This window comes from Lissotriton vulgaris, chromosome 2_1, assembly GCF_964263255.1.
Source record: "Lissotriton vulgaris chromosome 2_1, aLisVul1.2, whole genome shotgun sequence".
Classification (NCBI taxonomy): Eukaryota; Metazoa; Chordata; class Amphibia; order Caudata; family Salamandridae; genus Lissotriton; species Lissotriton vulgaris.
In genome coordinates, this window is record NC_141687.1 from 443,798,013 (window position 1) to 443,814,705 (window position 16,693).

At 41.4% G+C, this 16,693-nt stretch overlaps 1 protein-coding gene across 1 annotated transcript in view; it reads right to left on the minus strand.

The window, feature by feature from the left end:
- PTH2R (parathyroid hormone 2 receptor) overlaps positions 1-16,693 on the minus strand; it is a 721,892-nt gene that overhangs the window by 359,483 nt on the left and 345,716 nt on the right. The window contains exon 5 of the mRNA XM_086958607.1: positions 12,214-12,311. Coding sequence (XP_086814733.1) covers positions 12,214-12,311 — 98 coding nt within the window. The remainder of the gene's footprint in view (positions 1-12,213; positions 12,312-16,693) is intronic.

Sequence of the window (16,693 nt, forward strand, 5' to 3'; positions counted from 1 at the left end):
TTTGGTTTACTTGTCAGACCGTAGTACAGTGCACTGAGTGTGCCCAGGGCTTGAAAAACAAATGCTGTTGTTGGGCTTGCAACACTGGTTGTGCCACCCACAGAAGCAGCCTGTAAAAGTGTGTCTAAGGCTTGCATTGCAGAGCCTGTGTGCAGTCTGGTACTGCCATGCTGACTGGGCAAGTGTACCCACTTGCCAGTCCCTAAACCTTCCCTTTTCTTCAGATCAATCACCCCTGTGGTAGGCCTAAGGGCAGGGTGCATTGAAGGTAAAAGGTAGGACATGCCCTGATGCGTGTGTCATGTCCTGATAGTGAATTACAGCAATTTTCGTTTTTCACTATTGCAAGGACACCTGTTCCCAAAAGGCCAGAATGGGCAGCTTGATTATAACATCTTATAATCCTAACTAACTCAGGGAAATAGGTAGAAATTCGAGTTTAGTTTCTTTGAACTCAGATTGATAAAATACATCTTTTAGTGAAGTTGATTTTAACATTCTGTGTTTGAAAATACCACTTTTAGAAAGTAGGCATTTTCTTGTCTAAACCATCCAAGCCTGCCTCTGCTAGATTGTGTATTTCTTGTCTGGAGTTTAAGTGACCGGGGTTGGGGGATTGCAGGTGACAGGGTGAGTCAGCACAGGGCTGAATAGAGAGATTTGCATGTAGATGGGTGAGAGGAGTTACACCTGAGACCTGAATAGGGCTGTGCCTTCTCTCTACAATGCTGGCTCTACCTCCTGTGGTGTGTCTGATGTCCCTGACCTGCACTGTGAAAGGAAAGAAGGTGTCATGTAAACAGAGTGCTCCAGGACTGACCAGAACTGGTTTGGACTAGGCAAAGGCCTCTCTGCCTTCAGAGAACAAAGAGAAACTGTGTATCAAAAGGGGAACCCAGACCCCAGAACTCTATGTCACTTTTGGGAAACAGGAAGAAACTTTTGCTGAGGCGAGGAGCCAGAGAGACTGAGGAGAGACTATCCCTAAGCTGAAATGCTGCTTGGGGGATTGGCCTGCTGTGGTTGCCTGACTACCAAAGAAAGTAGAGAGGAACTTTGTTTGTACTTTCATCAACTTGTGAAGGATCTCCAAGGGTTTGAGAAAGAGCATGCCTCCTGCTGAAGTCTCAGGGACAACAGACTTCACCCACCAGCTCCCCAAGAGTTCTTTGGAAGTGCCTGCAGTTGTGTTGGGCTTTCTGAGGGACTGCATGTCGCAAGGAGCTGGAAACCCCACTTACGAAGGAAAAGCGTGTCGCCAAACTACCGCAGTTGCTTCACAGCATAAAGTGCGTAGCATCTGCGGAGAAGAGGATCGGTGTCGCACCAGACGCTGCCGCATCATCGGAGAAGCGTGTCACAGCAGCAGTCGTCGCATCGCTGGGAAAACGTGTCGCGGCTGCAAGCTGTTGCATCGTTGCAGAAGCGCCTTGCATTGCCAGAGAAGAGGATCGACGTTGCATCAGATGCCGCCGCATCACCAGGAAGCGTGTCGCAGGGCCTGTTGCATCTCAGAAGAATCGTTGAGTCACCGCACAGCCGTCGGGAGTGCACTCATGTGTCTCATCCAAGAGAAGGCGGCATCTTTGTTTCATTGCACTGGATCTTCATCGCATCATTGCGGGCCGCATCACCATGGAAGCGCAGTAAGAAACGGATCCATCACCTCCTCTTGCAGCGAAGAACCAATGCATCCCGTACGCATCAGTAAGGTCCCGATGCATCACTGTTCTTGTGTGTAAGGAACTGACGCATCACCTTCCCTGCAACACTTTAGTTGTATAGAGTTACGCATCCTAAGGTACATTGACTCAAAGTGTGGCATGTTACATCTTAAGAGAACTAAGCAAATTCTTCCATTTTTAAAGTACAGCATTGTGGATTTTTGTCGTTTGTGGTCTTGTGTTCAGTCTATAAAAAATTACTTATTTTTAATATACAACTTGTGTGGTGTCCATCTGTAGTGTTGTCACTGCGTTACTGTATGTGCTCACAAATGATTTACACACTGCCTCTGAGATAAGCCTGTCAGCTCGTGCCAAGCTATCAAGGGGGTGAGCAGGGGTTATTTTAGGAGTGTACCCCCTTTACCCTGACTAGACGCAAGGGTCCCTAATTGTCAAAGGTACCTACCTCTACCAACTAGAGACCCCCAAATCTATCAGTTAGTATCTTAGTATATAGGAGATGAATTCAGGAGTGAGATAGTAGAAGAGAATATACAAATGTGACTAGTCATGTATTCTGCAACGTGGAACACCATGCTCAGGAATGCAGACAGTTTTCAAACCAACTGCATGTGCGGCAAAGTTCACACTTATTGCTTGCATAACCAGACTGTGCAAAGGCCATGTTTACACGTCAATTGGAAAGGGTATGCATAAAATATGTGTATCATCAGCTTTCTGACACTGCAGCAATATAACATCCAAAACAAGGGCAATGACAGCCACCACATTTGTGCTATGATGCACTCAGGTAGGCATTATGTCAGCTTCCACAGATCCCTGCACTTTTTTTTTGGGGGGGGTGAGTTTCCATAGCTCTTCAAGAGGCACTTAGTAACTAAAATGAATACATGTATATTCAGTCCTAACTGTTTGTGGTAGTGATGTAATACCTGTGATACTTTGGGTTTCTATTTATGCGTGGGCTTCTAGTGTTGGAGGCAAACCAGTAGGCTGTATTAATTTGTCTAGTTATTCTCCAACAATTCCATACAATGTGATAGAAATTAACATTGTCTTACCCACAGCTAGGGCAATGGCTAGGGACTCTTTCAAAAATAGCGTTGAAATGTTGCCAATAAGTAAAAAAAATGTCTGGTCGAATTAATATTGCTAGTAAAATGCCTTTTGGCACAAAAACATACAGGTATTTACAATAGACATTTCCAGAATAAGCTTGCTGCAAACCCCTTTGTTGCACTCCAGCTACTGTCCATATAGGACTTGTCTATGTCATTTACCCAGCAGCTTCTACCATCATCCAACTAACTATACATCCGTTGTCTTACCTATGACCAAGGAAAACTGGATAATATCCTAACGCCCAAGTCCAATGCAAACAAATATTTTTGCTCTTTATTTCTGGGAGTTTGAGAGGTTTGTCATTTGCAAACCTCCATGTTTTATCAGTTATCAGTTGGCTGACTGGTAAGTTATAGTTCAGTATTAAATCATCAAACAGGATAAGTTTCCCATCCGCAATCAAATTGCCTTTCATGTGGTTACTTGCTCTCTCCCCCAATTTACCAGCCACTTCTTGACCATACAGGCTAAGACTAGAAAAAATATGGACTGGCCTAGTTTGTAAGTCATTTCCACACACGCCTCATGTTCTTTGTCCTCAAATCACTTGCTAGTCCAACCAATGCAGGGTGTAGTTGTGCCTTGGTCACCGTGCCTCAAATGGCTCTCTGTAGTGTAATCAGCTCCAATGTCATTTAAAAAACTTGGTTTCATCTGTCTGATTTCACTGATGTGAAGTAGTAATTTTCAAAAATGGGATTATATTCCCCCCTTCAGTGGCTTACCACATACATTTAGTGGGGACTTTTTTTTCTATTCATCCCCAATATCAGTAGTGTAATCAAAGTTTTCAGTTCTCTGAACGACTTTAAAGGCAAAGGCACTTGAGCATTTGTAAGAAAAGAAGTGTCCTTAAAGCATGATCATTTTTGTCAGAGCCACCACCCCGGTAACAAGATTATAAGTTGCCACCTGAATTAGATCAAACCATTTAGTTCTGTGACTAACACTCATATGGTTGCACCCAATAGGATCTACGACTGTGTGATATGATTTGACTCGTCGAAATTTAAATGTATCTTGTCGACTGATGTCTAGAATTATGTGATAAATTATGTGACTGGTCAGAAGTAAGCTGTAAAGGAAATGTACAAGATTTGATTTGCTCAATTTAGTTATAGATCAGAAAGGCAGCCAAACCTTTGAGCTAAATCCTGTTCAAGATTGCTCGGATGCAGGAGTATATCATTTGCACATAGCAAAAAGATATTTCACGTGTGCTGCATCAGAATTCACTGATTATTTATGGTGCTTCTTATATGCCAATCTAGCAGCTACACTTCCAGAGCATAGAGTCATAGTGAGAGAGGACAGACCTGCCATTTGCATCTATATCCTGAAATGGGAAATAACATTGCCTGGTCTGACTCTCATCGTAGGTTGGCCATATAACAGTTTAATACACTGCATGGTGTGCACTCCAAAATTCATGTGCTCCAGTGTCACATGTATACGATCAAAACCAGCATGTCACACTCCATCCTGATGTATATCAATGTAACATGGAACAATGTTGCATGTTCCAGAAGGCAACTCATGATTTCACTATCCAATGGAACACACTTACACGACCATAGGAGCTGGGAGGTTCTACATCCCAAACTTTGAGCTGTATTATCTAAGTGCACAGGCACACTTTGCTCACTATTGGTTTCACCCCCCCCCCCTGTTACAACCCTCACATAACCAGTGAGCATTGGTTATCAGAACCAATCTCGTTGGATGGTGTAATACTGTCCAGAGTGGCACCTTGTGAAAAAGAACCAACCTCAATAGACTACACAAACGCAGCCTGGGCCTGTATTTCAGCACATATGTCTGCATCCAGTCTTTATTCCCCTCTCTTTCCTTTTCCTTTGACTTACCACCCTGATGTTGCGCTGCTGCAAAAAGGTATTTTTAGAAACATGACACGCGCACGGACCATTCACACCTGGGGGGACCTCACTGTTAAAGGTTGATTTTGCACTCTCCAGCAGGTATGTCTGAGCACGTTCCCTTCAAAACCTCCCACCCTGCCGCCTCTGCATCGTGCCCTTCAGGGGGCTAACGCTAGCCATCTAGTGTCTGCATTTTACCATTCACTGTACGTTGATCATGACTACTCGCCTTGAACTTCTCGAGCTAAGTGGGGATTGGATCTGGGTCAAGAGCTCACTGATGAGCAGTGGACCTATTGATGTAAACAGACTGAGGGGTTCTCTATGAACAGCAGGGTACGTATCATCCATTACCGATATCTTCAACGCTATTAACATACTCCCGTGCGGTTACACAGGTACGGTCTACGGGACTCTGACAGCTGCGCTAGGTGCCAGGCGGGACAGTCAGATTTCCTTCACCTTGCCTGGGCATGATCTGGGATGTTTGACTACTGGCAGCTGGTATTTGAGGCCCTTGATTCCATGATCGCTGCACCCCTTCCTAGATCTCCACTCACTGCGCTTCTGGGCTGTACCGTGCCCATCCCTACCACACACAGAAAGTTTGTTTCTTTCAGCTTGGTCCTGGCGAAATGCCGCGTGTCCTGCAGGTGGGGCTGTGCGCGTAAATTTAAGGAATGGTTGGGTGATATGATCCTTTGGCAAGACCAAATCTGCACGTACGCTGACTTATTACCTCGATCCTCACGACCCCGGGACATATGGGCCCATTGCAGATATATTTGCTGGAACATCCTCTCACTGTTGATTCCTAAGCCTGGCACGTGATCCAGGGATAACCTTGCCATTCTTGGGATGTCTGGGGTGGGAAACGCAGCTCTGTAATGTTCCATATACCATTGTACACTGAGCAATAAGCCCCGCTCCTCCTATTGATATCAAACGCCTAATATGTGCTATGTTGCTTTATTGATGTCTCTGCATTTCGTATGTCGAAACCCTTCATCTGTACTATTCTTTGCAGAATGATAATGTAATTTGCTGTACCTGATGATCACACCACTTGTACTATGCTGACGGTTGTTTAATAAAGAAATTTGAAGAAAAAAAACCTCATGATTTCACCATTTTAGTAAACAATCACTTTCAGTAGTCTGGTTGCTAGCACTTTAATTAAAATTGTATAATCAGTTTGGAGCACATAAAATATAGTTATACAAAGTCCTCTTTAAGGCATTACAATCAGGTTTTTGTAATCACTTCTGTCCCTACCTCTGTTGTGGATGGCAATAAAGCAACAACTTCCTTTTTACATTGCACAGGCCCATCAATCGTCAGACTAACAAGCCCTCATATGTTGATTAAAATTGTATGGGCAGACCATCTGTATCTGGAGTCCTCCCAATGTTTAAAGACATGACTCCTCCTTTACAATTTGCAGACGAAAGTGGGTAATCTATGTTTACTTACAGGGCGAGAACTGGGCCATCAAGAAAGAAGGCAATCGAGTCCCTCATGGTCTGACTTGGAATGGAGCAATGTTTAGTACATAGAACAGATAGAAATATACAGCATATCTCTTTGTATTTAAGTATTTATCTGTACTATATATACATGTGTATTTCTTTGTATACAATACTTATGTTTAAAAAAAAGATATGCATTAGTTCTGCTTAACAAATGTATATTTTACTGATAACAAGTATATAAGTGGCTGCATAAATAAATACATCTTTTTATCCTAACTATTTATCTATAAGTGCTTCACTATTGTTCTAAAAAACATACACATATGCATGTAAAAAAGAGAAAAAAACTAATTGAAAGTACAACAACACTTGAAAGCCAGAGTTTATTTAATGCATCTTTATTCTACATATACTACCTTCCGTTATGCATCTATATACCTTCCATGTACTTATGGAATTATATCTTTATTACTTTTGGATCTATATATTTATTGCTTTTACATATTTATTACTTTTCTTCTAACTCAGCATACCCAATGCCCTACCCTACGTTTACCCTGTACCCCTCTCAATATATCTTCTACCTCAACTCTCTGACTCATCTCAAACCTCTTTCTACTAATCTTTCCAATCTACTAACCAATTTCTCACCCTATACCTCTATCAATATAACCATTACCTCCACTCTCTCATTCATCCCAAACCCTATACCACTACTATAATCCCCAAAATAACCCTTTCAAGGCTCTTCCTAACTCCACTCCTCCTTGCATCATCTCATACCTCTTTTTACTAATCTAAAACCCTGACACAAGCATTTATAAACCCTCCCCCTGACTCTTCCCCCTCCAACTCCCTTTTACTCATCCCCCTCCACCTCGGTGTTTTACTCATCCCAAACCTCCTCCGACTGCTATGAGCTCCAAAACAATCCTTTGCAATCCAAATAACAGACTAACATGTCCACCACTTAAATTAATTTCATATTTCACTATACTAATTCACCACAAGTCCCTTTGTGGGTTCTACTCGCAGAAAACACTTCAACACTTCATCAGGGGTAGCAAGCGCTATACAATTACAAACCTTTTGACCTCTTCTATCCTTTTGCTTTCCTTCTCTATTCAAATGACTGACTAACATATCCACCACTCAAATGACTTTCATAATTCACCACTAACACTGTTTGGGTTTAAAAGTAGCGTGCTACTCGCCAAGAAAAAGCACTTCAACCTCCCCCTATCAGGGCAAACAAGCTCTATATAAATGCAACCCATTTTCCCTTCTCTATCCCTCCACTATCCTTCTCAATCCAAATAACTGACTAGCATATCCACCACTCAAATTACTTTCCTATAAACACTATAATTATTCACCACTAATCCTTTCTTGGTTCTGAAGTAGTGTGCTTTTCACTGTAAAAGCACTTCAACACCCTCCATGTTGCCAATATAAAATGAAAGATGCCTTGCAATCTTAACAGTCTTATTGTATTAAACCCTGATTCAACACATCTCTGTAAATTTAGAATGATTCAGTGTTCTTCCTAAAATTCAGTTCAGACCTACTCATATGGCTTCTTTCCCCAGTACCAACAGAATCCTCAATCAACCATTCACAGAGTCACTAACATGAAAACAACTATTTTCTGTAAAAAAAATAAAGAAACAGAAGAATTAATAAAACATTGACTAAATATGCAGAGTACATTATCTTTTAGTAAAGTCCAAGAATGAAGTTAGCGGGGGTCATGTTTTATTCTTTTTGTCTTCTTCCGCCTACTGTGCCAATGTACTAACCAGGGACGTTCATGATAACCTGAAGCTACGTAAACCCCACCGGTACAGAGTTTCCAGCTCTACAGACATTGGCAACAACAGTCATTCAATCACTTGCTCCTTCTTCATAGTCTTGCAGTACTTTCCAATCCAGACTTAGAGTCGGTGTTTGTTCTTGCATCTTGGATGCATCCTCTTTTGCAGCTGCCATTCACTCTAACCCCTCTGCTTTATCTTTTACTGTCTGATTTGCAGTTCTAACTTGTTCTAACTACAGAGCTTCCAAAATGTTAGCTTACACCATTGAGAGTGCTGGTTCTGTGTGTCAATCTGTGGTCCTTCGTTTTCTGATGCCCAATAGCAGGCCTCCTTTGTTCCATTAAAAAAGTGCATCTTGCCATCATCATTCACATTCATGTTTTTTTAGGATAGTAACGTATTTGACTTCCAGGGTTCAGTGTTTTCCCACTCACAATCAGACATTCTGATCATATGCACCATAAATATTTAGTTTCACAAGATGTGTATAAGTAGGCAATATGTCTTGCTTTTAAATTATGTAGTCAAGGTCACAATTATTCTTGAGCTTCGTTACAAAGTGTAGAGGGTTGGATCTTAGTGGTGCTGGAGACACCAGTGTCCTTCTGGGCCTTCAAGGGAAAGGAACTTGGACAAGTCCTTGGGGATTTCTATCCTGGCAGGCCATTCCACCAGAAATAATTCCAAAGACAGCTTCTGACTTCCCACAATAAGGAAGTTGTTCTGCCTTAGCCGTCCTCCAGTGTCCTTGGCCCTCTATTCAAGAAAGTGAATTCTCTCTTCTGAAATTTCAATTTGACTGTGAAGTTCTGTGACAGGGGATCCAGAGAAGCTGTTTTAGGTTCAGTGACTGCCACTCTGTTCCTCAATTTACGGTGATAAGCGCTAAGGAAACTGGCTACGGTTGTAACAGTGTCTATTTTATTTTACATTGTCACTCTTGGTTTGTCCTAAACATGTTGGTAGTTTGACTCCTGAGCTTCATTTCCCTGATCTCCTATTTGATCAACTTTGGATGAAGAATCAGTGCATGGCTGTGAAGTCATTATGGCATGTAGAGTCGTGTTAGACCACATTGCCCATGTCTGCAGCTATCTTACTGCATGATGTTGAAACCCTGAACTGTATTTCTTCTACCGATTCCTGCTTCAGTCATTGCCCGGGGCACACAATGAATGATGTGTTGCCCATAGATCAGGTTGCTAGACCAAGCACCTTTAGGGTGGTCTTGCCTAAGGCTTTATGACATTTGCCTCCATGTTTTGCTGATTATTTTTGTTAGCCTTAGGACGATGAGCACGTTACCACTGCTAACCAGTGCTAAAGTGCATGTGCTTCTCGCCAGAAACATGATGACATTGGTGTATAGCTAACTGGTGTACTAGGAAGTCTTTTGTACAGTGGTATACTACATACTCATGGCCTGTACCTCAAATATTACTAGTGTGCTGCTGCACCCAAAGGAGAAGCCTGCAAACCCATCTCAGGCTTGCCACTGCAGTGCCTATCAGAGCAGTATACTGCCACATCGACTTGGCATTTAAAACTACTCGCCAAGCCTGGATCACTCCCTTTAATATAGGCAAGTCACTTCTAAAATAGGCCCTAAGCAACCCTAAAGGCAGAGCCCTATTTAAGTAAAAGGTAGGACATGTACATGCATGTTTTGCATGTTCTGTTACAAACAGCCTATTTCATTTTTCACTACTGTGAGACCTACCCCTTTCATATGCCAGCATTGGGAAGGCCTTAATTCACTGTTAAGCTGTAATTCCTGATCAGAGAGGAGTGCATTTTTCATGTTTCATGTGTTTGGAAAGGTAATGATAAATCCTCCTTACTGCTGAAGTTGGATTGACCATTGCTGATTTAGAGATGCCACTTTTAGAAAGTGGACATTTCTCTGTATCAACTACTCTTTCTGTCTGATAGCCTTTCTCCAATACAAGCAAGGATTGGGTGACAGCTACACGTTGTGCATTCCCTCTGAACAGCCGCAAACACAAAAAGGTGAGACTCATCTGCATTATGAGTACTCATCTGCATTTGATGTGCTTCCTCCACAGGGAGCAATGAGAGGGGCTGACACTTCAATAGGCAGTGTTCTGTCCACAAACAAAGCACATATTTATCCCCACATATAGCCTGACAGTCAGAACTGGGTTGAAAGAGATCCTTCATCAAATGCACTATTGGGTATATGTACTAAGCCTTTGACCCCCTAAAATCATACACTCCAGGAACTCCGCCGTGGATTAAATAAAACATGTTCTAGTGTATTGCATCACGTATAAAAGTACAGCATAATATAGTTGATTCCTTCATTAAAGATTTTGTTCATGAGATTGCTGCATGTAGGTTGTAGTATTAATATGCATTTAAAGAAACTGTTAAGTTAGCTTACCGTTGAGACATTTGATATTAAAGGGAAAGCTTTTTCTGCCAGTTTTCTCTTCTACAGGTGCAGAGCAAGGCATTCATTAGTTAGTGAGAAGCTCATTGCATTTGTGAGATAGTGAGGCAAAGAAGAACTGGCAAGGTCAAATCATTTTAATGAAGGCCCAAGGGAGTGTTACCATTTGGGCGCTTCGAAAGTGGAGACTGGAATATGGGAGGAGTGTTCAAGTTTATTTCTTAGAATGGAAAAGTACTATGATGAAGTCACATTTTTCAAAATTTCTTTGTGCATTTAAATTAGTGAACTCTCCTTGGGGTCAGTTAGATCCCCTTTATATATAAAGAAGTACAGACCTCTGTTGACATGTCGATTTGGTGGCATTATGTTATGCAATTTTCGAGATCTATAGAACTTCTATAGAGGTTCTGATGTTGACACCTTTTTTGCTTCCTTGATTTAATAGGGGTTTCCCTATCCTTAGTTTAGGGTAGGGTTTGGTAGATTTTGAAAATCTTTTCCATGTATGGGGAGCAGGATCGAAACCATTCATCTGCTCATCAAATTTGTTTACTCATGTTTTGCATTGCAGCAAACTGAAAATTGTATATGCTCATTGATGTTGAGGCCCAATATTATATGGCACTTTAGTGCTCCTTTGGCAGTCTTGTAGTTGTATAATATGTTTTTAAGAATTATATATATCAGTCTGGCTTTGAGTTTGTAATAAACCTTTTAACTTCAAATTACTGACGCAAACTTTTATTGTGTGGTCTTAATGATCACACTGCACTTTGAGATTTAAATTGTCCTTAGTCTCTTTTCCTCTCAGGCTAATAAAAAGGTCCATTTACCAGAGTAAATTGTAAGAAATAGCCCAGAGCGTTCTCAGCCCCGCAGTTTAATCAGATCAGGGGCTCTGAACATTAAGACATCTGCTCATCTCTCCTCTGTACTAAACGACAGATCAGTATTCAAGTGCTGACCCCTTCTCTCATATAATTATGGTAGTGGGACTGCCTTCATAGTAACAGTAAGAAGAAGCATATGTGCCTATGTTTATGATGATGAACAGTATGATGATGAATCATGCCCAACTGTGCATAGGGATAAGCGTCCTAATGAAAACTGAAAAAAGATAAAAACAAAATTAATTCTTTTCAGAGAAAAAATAAAATTCCTCACTTCTTAGGCTCAATTTGTAGATCTCTTTTGTGTGAAATTAAATGTATATTTCAGAAGCTAATCCCGATCACCTTGGTAAATATAAATTGTAGTCACTCCACTGGAATGTTTGCCATAGTGGTCAGAGAAATAAGTCAGTATATTCTATAACGGCCAAGTAATATTTGGCTCATTTAGTTGATATATCAATAGTAATTCCATTTCATTCGAGGAGTTGGCAAATAAACCACAGTGCATACATGGTAATTTAATGTAACTATATTAAATAATTCCATTTGATGCACAGGAGATTTACTGAAAATATTCAACAACAATTGTAGAGTAAACTATTATCTTCTAATGCATTTTAAAAGCGTTTCAACAAGTGTAATTGTAAAACAAAGTCCCTTTAAAGTACACTTTTCTAACTGCAGATTCGACTGTCCCTCCGGGACAAGTTAAAAATAAGAGGTAGAGTTGTGCAGCAAAAAAAACTTACTTTCTTTGGGAAACTGGATTGGATAATTACCTTTTCATTATAGCCAGTATATTACAGTCTCCCCTCAGAGATTGAACATGACTCATACTTCACATTACGGAAGATGGGCAATAAAATGATAGCATGAGGATTGAAAATGGAAATAGAATAGACATAGCTCTTGTCCATGTGTTTACCTGAAATAACCAATGATGAAAATAGCCACTGCTAGGGAACAGAAGGAAATGGAGTACCCCACAGTGTACATGACAGAGAGTCGTTCAAAGAATTCCCTCTGAAAGGAAAGAAAAACAACTGAAATGAAGAACATTATAAGCTCCAATAGCTTTCATCTCCCTTTTCTCCACTCCTGATTCATTTCCGCAGCGTTTCAGTCTTTGAACAAGCATCAGTAATAATGTATTGATACATTTGTAGGAAAACCCTGCATGCAGCATTCAAATAAAAAACAATTCACATTGTATATAGCTGTGCAGCTACTGCCACCAAACAGCTAGGCAGCACCAACAGTTGTGTTTGTACAAATGTTAGTTTGTTAAACACAGTAGTTACCTTAAGAACTTATTCATAGCTGTACCTTTTTTAAGGAGGGCCTTGTTAATGGGACACAACAAAACAAAATATTCAAAATAGAACACTACACTACAATTGCAGTACAACAAAACATGACAAAACAATAATGCAGCATAAAAACACATCAGCACCAAAAACAACAGGAAGGACACATCCCTGCCAAAATGCACCATAACCAATATGCAGAAACCTTGTCACATATTACTACTTCCAGACACATTCTTTCATAATATAGTTTCGAAACGTGTTTGCACAAACACTGACTTAACTTATGAGCAAGAACATGAAATCGTGACAGTCCAAAATATTTTCTAAACTAGCACTAGGTCATGAAAAATTCTATACGTAGCAACCAATTATCACAGCGTACAGACTTGTTTTTAGAGTCACAAAAACACTTTGGTACTCTCATTTTCATATGCTTTATGAATCTCACAAATCCACTTTTGATTTCCTCTGTGTTTAATTGATAGAAAATAAGATACTTAAGTGAGTGAAAAATGTTCCTTCAGTGAGAAGCACATTTTCGAGTTACCCAGGTAAATGATGTAATAATGTACACTACACTGGGACATTAGAACAGAATAATCATGTCGCCCCCTTCTTCATGGAATTCATGTGTCTCCCCTTTCTAGTCCACATCATCTTCCAAACCAGCTGCATCATTTACATATCTATCACAAGAACCTTCATGTGCCTGTCAGACAAGCTTACAATCTTTGGTGGCAAAATACAACAATTACGTAAGTAAATCTTTCCCATCCATACAACCAGGATCTGGAACAACATACCCTTAGCAGGGTCACTTGAATCCTGCTCTGTTACTGGAATGTGATGTAGACATACTCCTTTAATTAACATCACTTCACAAAAGTCCACATGACAACTACATTTCAAATCAAGTGATGACTGTAGCCTTATACCATTTCCCTTAACCTCAGACATTGTGTTAATACAAAGATGAAGAAAATCAGAGAAGAAAGGGCTGCTCTGTAAATAGGAACTGTTAAACCTGACACCCTTGCGTGGAAGCCCCCAAATGTTTTACTTTCACCCCTTGTGTTTTGCTCAGTTTATGTTGGTTTTAGAACTCTGTTCACTTTACCACTGCAAACCAGTGCATAATAGTTTGCAGTCTCTACCTCAAGCATGGTAAAATTTCCTTATACCCAATTGTCACATTTAGTTCACTTGTACATCTCTAGTAATTGGCACTACCAGTACCCAAAGTCTGTAAGTTAAATGCTGCCAAACTTAGGAAGACTAAAAGGGAGACAAAGGAGGCATTACCCCCCACAGGCTGGAACTGAGGATAAAAGGTGGCACTCTCAGATCCCACATCTTATACCTTCTGGATCTATGGAAGAATCAGAAGCAGGTTAGCTTTGCTGCCCTTCTGTAGAAAGACGGCCCTGCTGCCTGAGGAAGGAAGGCTGGATCTATTCCTTCAACAGAGGACCACCAGAGTGACTTCAACAGCCAACTGGCTGGCCTCAGGAACACACCAAGCTCAATAAGTCTGCCCTGCAACTGCCCAGCCAAGTCCTGAACCCGAAGAAATGCCACTCAGGGCCTGGACCCTTGGCAGGAGTCAAAGTGTACTCCTCCTGATGCAACTGATGGTTTCATCAGAACTTACATAGTGCAATGTAACCCGAAGCCGGACATTGCATCACAGCACCTTGTAGCTCTTGACTGGTGGCTTCCTTGGAACAGACTCAGCGTGATGCAACTGGATGCAGGACTTTGCGTCACAACACCTTGCAGCTCCTGATCGGTGACTTCATCACAACTGATGCAGCATACAACAGACTGATGCAGGACCTCCATCTCAACACCAAGAACACAAAGGTGCAACTCCCACCATGGTCAGCCTGAACTTGTGACTTTGACACGGTTTAGCAAGACCAGATTACCACGAGGGGAGCCTTTCTCTTTTTTGCACGGTTTTCTCTCCGTACTTTAAAAACCTCACATCTTTGGTTCTACTGATTGGATATTGAAAATTTTAGGTTATTTCATTTACCAAAATCTACTGTATCTTCATAAATTGGTTTAACATTTTTCTTGTGTAGTATTTTAACTTTATTGGTGTTTGTGTAACAATATAAAACATTACCTCTAAGTGGATCCTGACTGCTTCTTGCCAAGCTTCAAGAAGGTTAGGCATAGCATAATATAAGGACTTTTGAGGTTCACCCTGACAAGAATTGTGGTTGTTGCTGGAGTATGGTTTCCAACCCTAACCAATAATTGATTTATTACATTGGTGGTAGCTGTGGGATCTAGAACTAGTATTTGTGCAACACCACTCAGTGATTTACATAGCACTAAAATCCTGTATAAACAATTCTAACATCAGAGTTTACCTCTTTTGAAACTCTCCTTAGGATTTGATTTGACAATTTTTTTCCTTTTTCCAAATGTAAGTTTACCTCACATCCTTTGTACTGCAATGAAATAGGAACTGAGCAATGCTGACAGCCTCAGCTGGGTGGAGCTGCAGAGGCTTTCCAATGAGAGTGGGCTAAATGTGGGGAGAAAAGCCACCAGAGTGGTACTCCAGATAGCCCTCACAACCATTGAGGCGATTTGGGAGAATGCTAGCTACACCAGTGAGGCAAGAAGAGTAAAGCCCTGAGGGTGAGAAATTAGACTTAGAGGAGGAGGAGGTAGAAGAAGAGGGCCTGGCCACAGTTCCTAAGCTGCATCACCCTCGAGGGGAAGGGAAGAATGTTTCAAAACCAGATGTGGTGGTAGTCTAGAAAATTCACATAAAAGGATGGCACCAGGTATAAACATTGAATCTCCTGAGCCACTCTTCAGTACACTCCTGGACCTGCAGATATTATCGAAGAAGAACTGCCTTGTTCTCCAGAGGACTGTCCTGCTGCTTGAGGCCTGCCTTGTTCCCTTGAAGACTGCTCTGCTGCTTAAGACCTGCCTTGTTCCCGAGAGGACTGCTCTGCTGCTAGCAGAGGACTTCCATGCTGCTTGAGGGTTGTCTTGCTTCCCACAGGAATTCCCTGCTGAATGAGACCTGTCTTATGCCCCAGAGGACTGCCCTACTACCTGAGGCTTTCTGTGCTCTCTGTGAAGGAAGACTGCACCTGCTTTCTTCATTCCAGGCTACCTGACTGACTCCAATGGTCAGTTGGATGACCGCCTGTTTTGAGCTAAATCGACAAAACAAGCTCCAGAGGCCTCCTAGTAGGTTATCATCTGACTTGCTGCTATTGGACCTGCCTGCACCTAGAAATGCACTGACCCTAGCCCTGCTGGCCACTGCTAGAGTGAGTCACTAAACCTAAGGGGGTACCCTCCCAGATCCTAGTCCATTGGAAGGCATCAGAGTAAATCCCTTTAGAAGAAAAAGTGAAATCCTGAAGTTCTGGACTCTTTGAGAAGGTAACTTTTTTAGCAGGGCTAACATGGTCCTTTTATCCGGCCTGTGTTCAATAGTGTTCATCCTGAACATGCGACTTCCCCCAGTCTAGAACTGCCAAATGACTGCAAGTGGCGGAGTGTGCTTTTAGCACATATGTCTACCTAAAACATTAAAACAGCATGTTTTTGGAAATCTTGATTGGAGTTTTGTCATTTTGGTCTCATTCTATTAATTAACATTTACTCTACTTTTCTACATTGGTTTGGCGCTTTTTTGTGTTGTGCTGTAACTTTATTACTGTTTGTGTATGTCATACATACTTTATACTTTGACTCTAAATTAAGCCGGACTACTTTGTGGTAAACTACTAGAGAGTTCAGCACAGGTTAATTTACTGACGTTTTTGGTTCACTCTGACAAGGATTGTAGTCACCCCTCAGCCAATAAATTGATTTCTTACTCTCTCTCTCTTACTTCAACTTGACTCATCTCACAATGAGGTAAACAAACATGTGCAGCAATGCACATCAAGTCCAGCTTACATACCTGAATGCAGTCTTCCTTGATGGCATCCTGATTTGCGTCAATCAGAGCACACGCACCTCTTCAGTTCTATGCACTGGAAGTCATACTTCATTTTCTGATGCAGCATATACAGTCTATTTAAATTAAACCCATGTAGACATTTTGGCAAC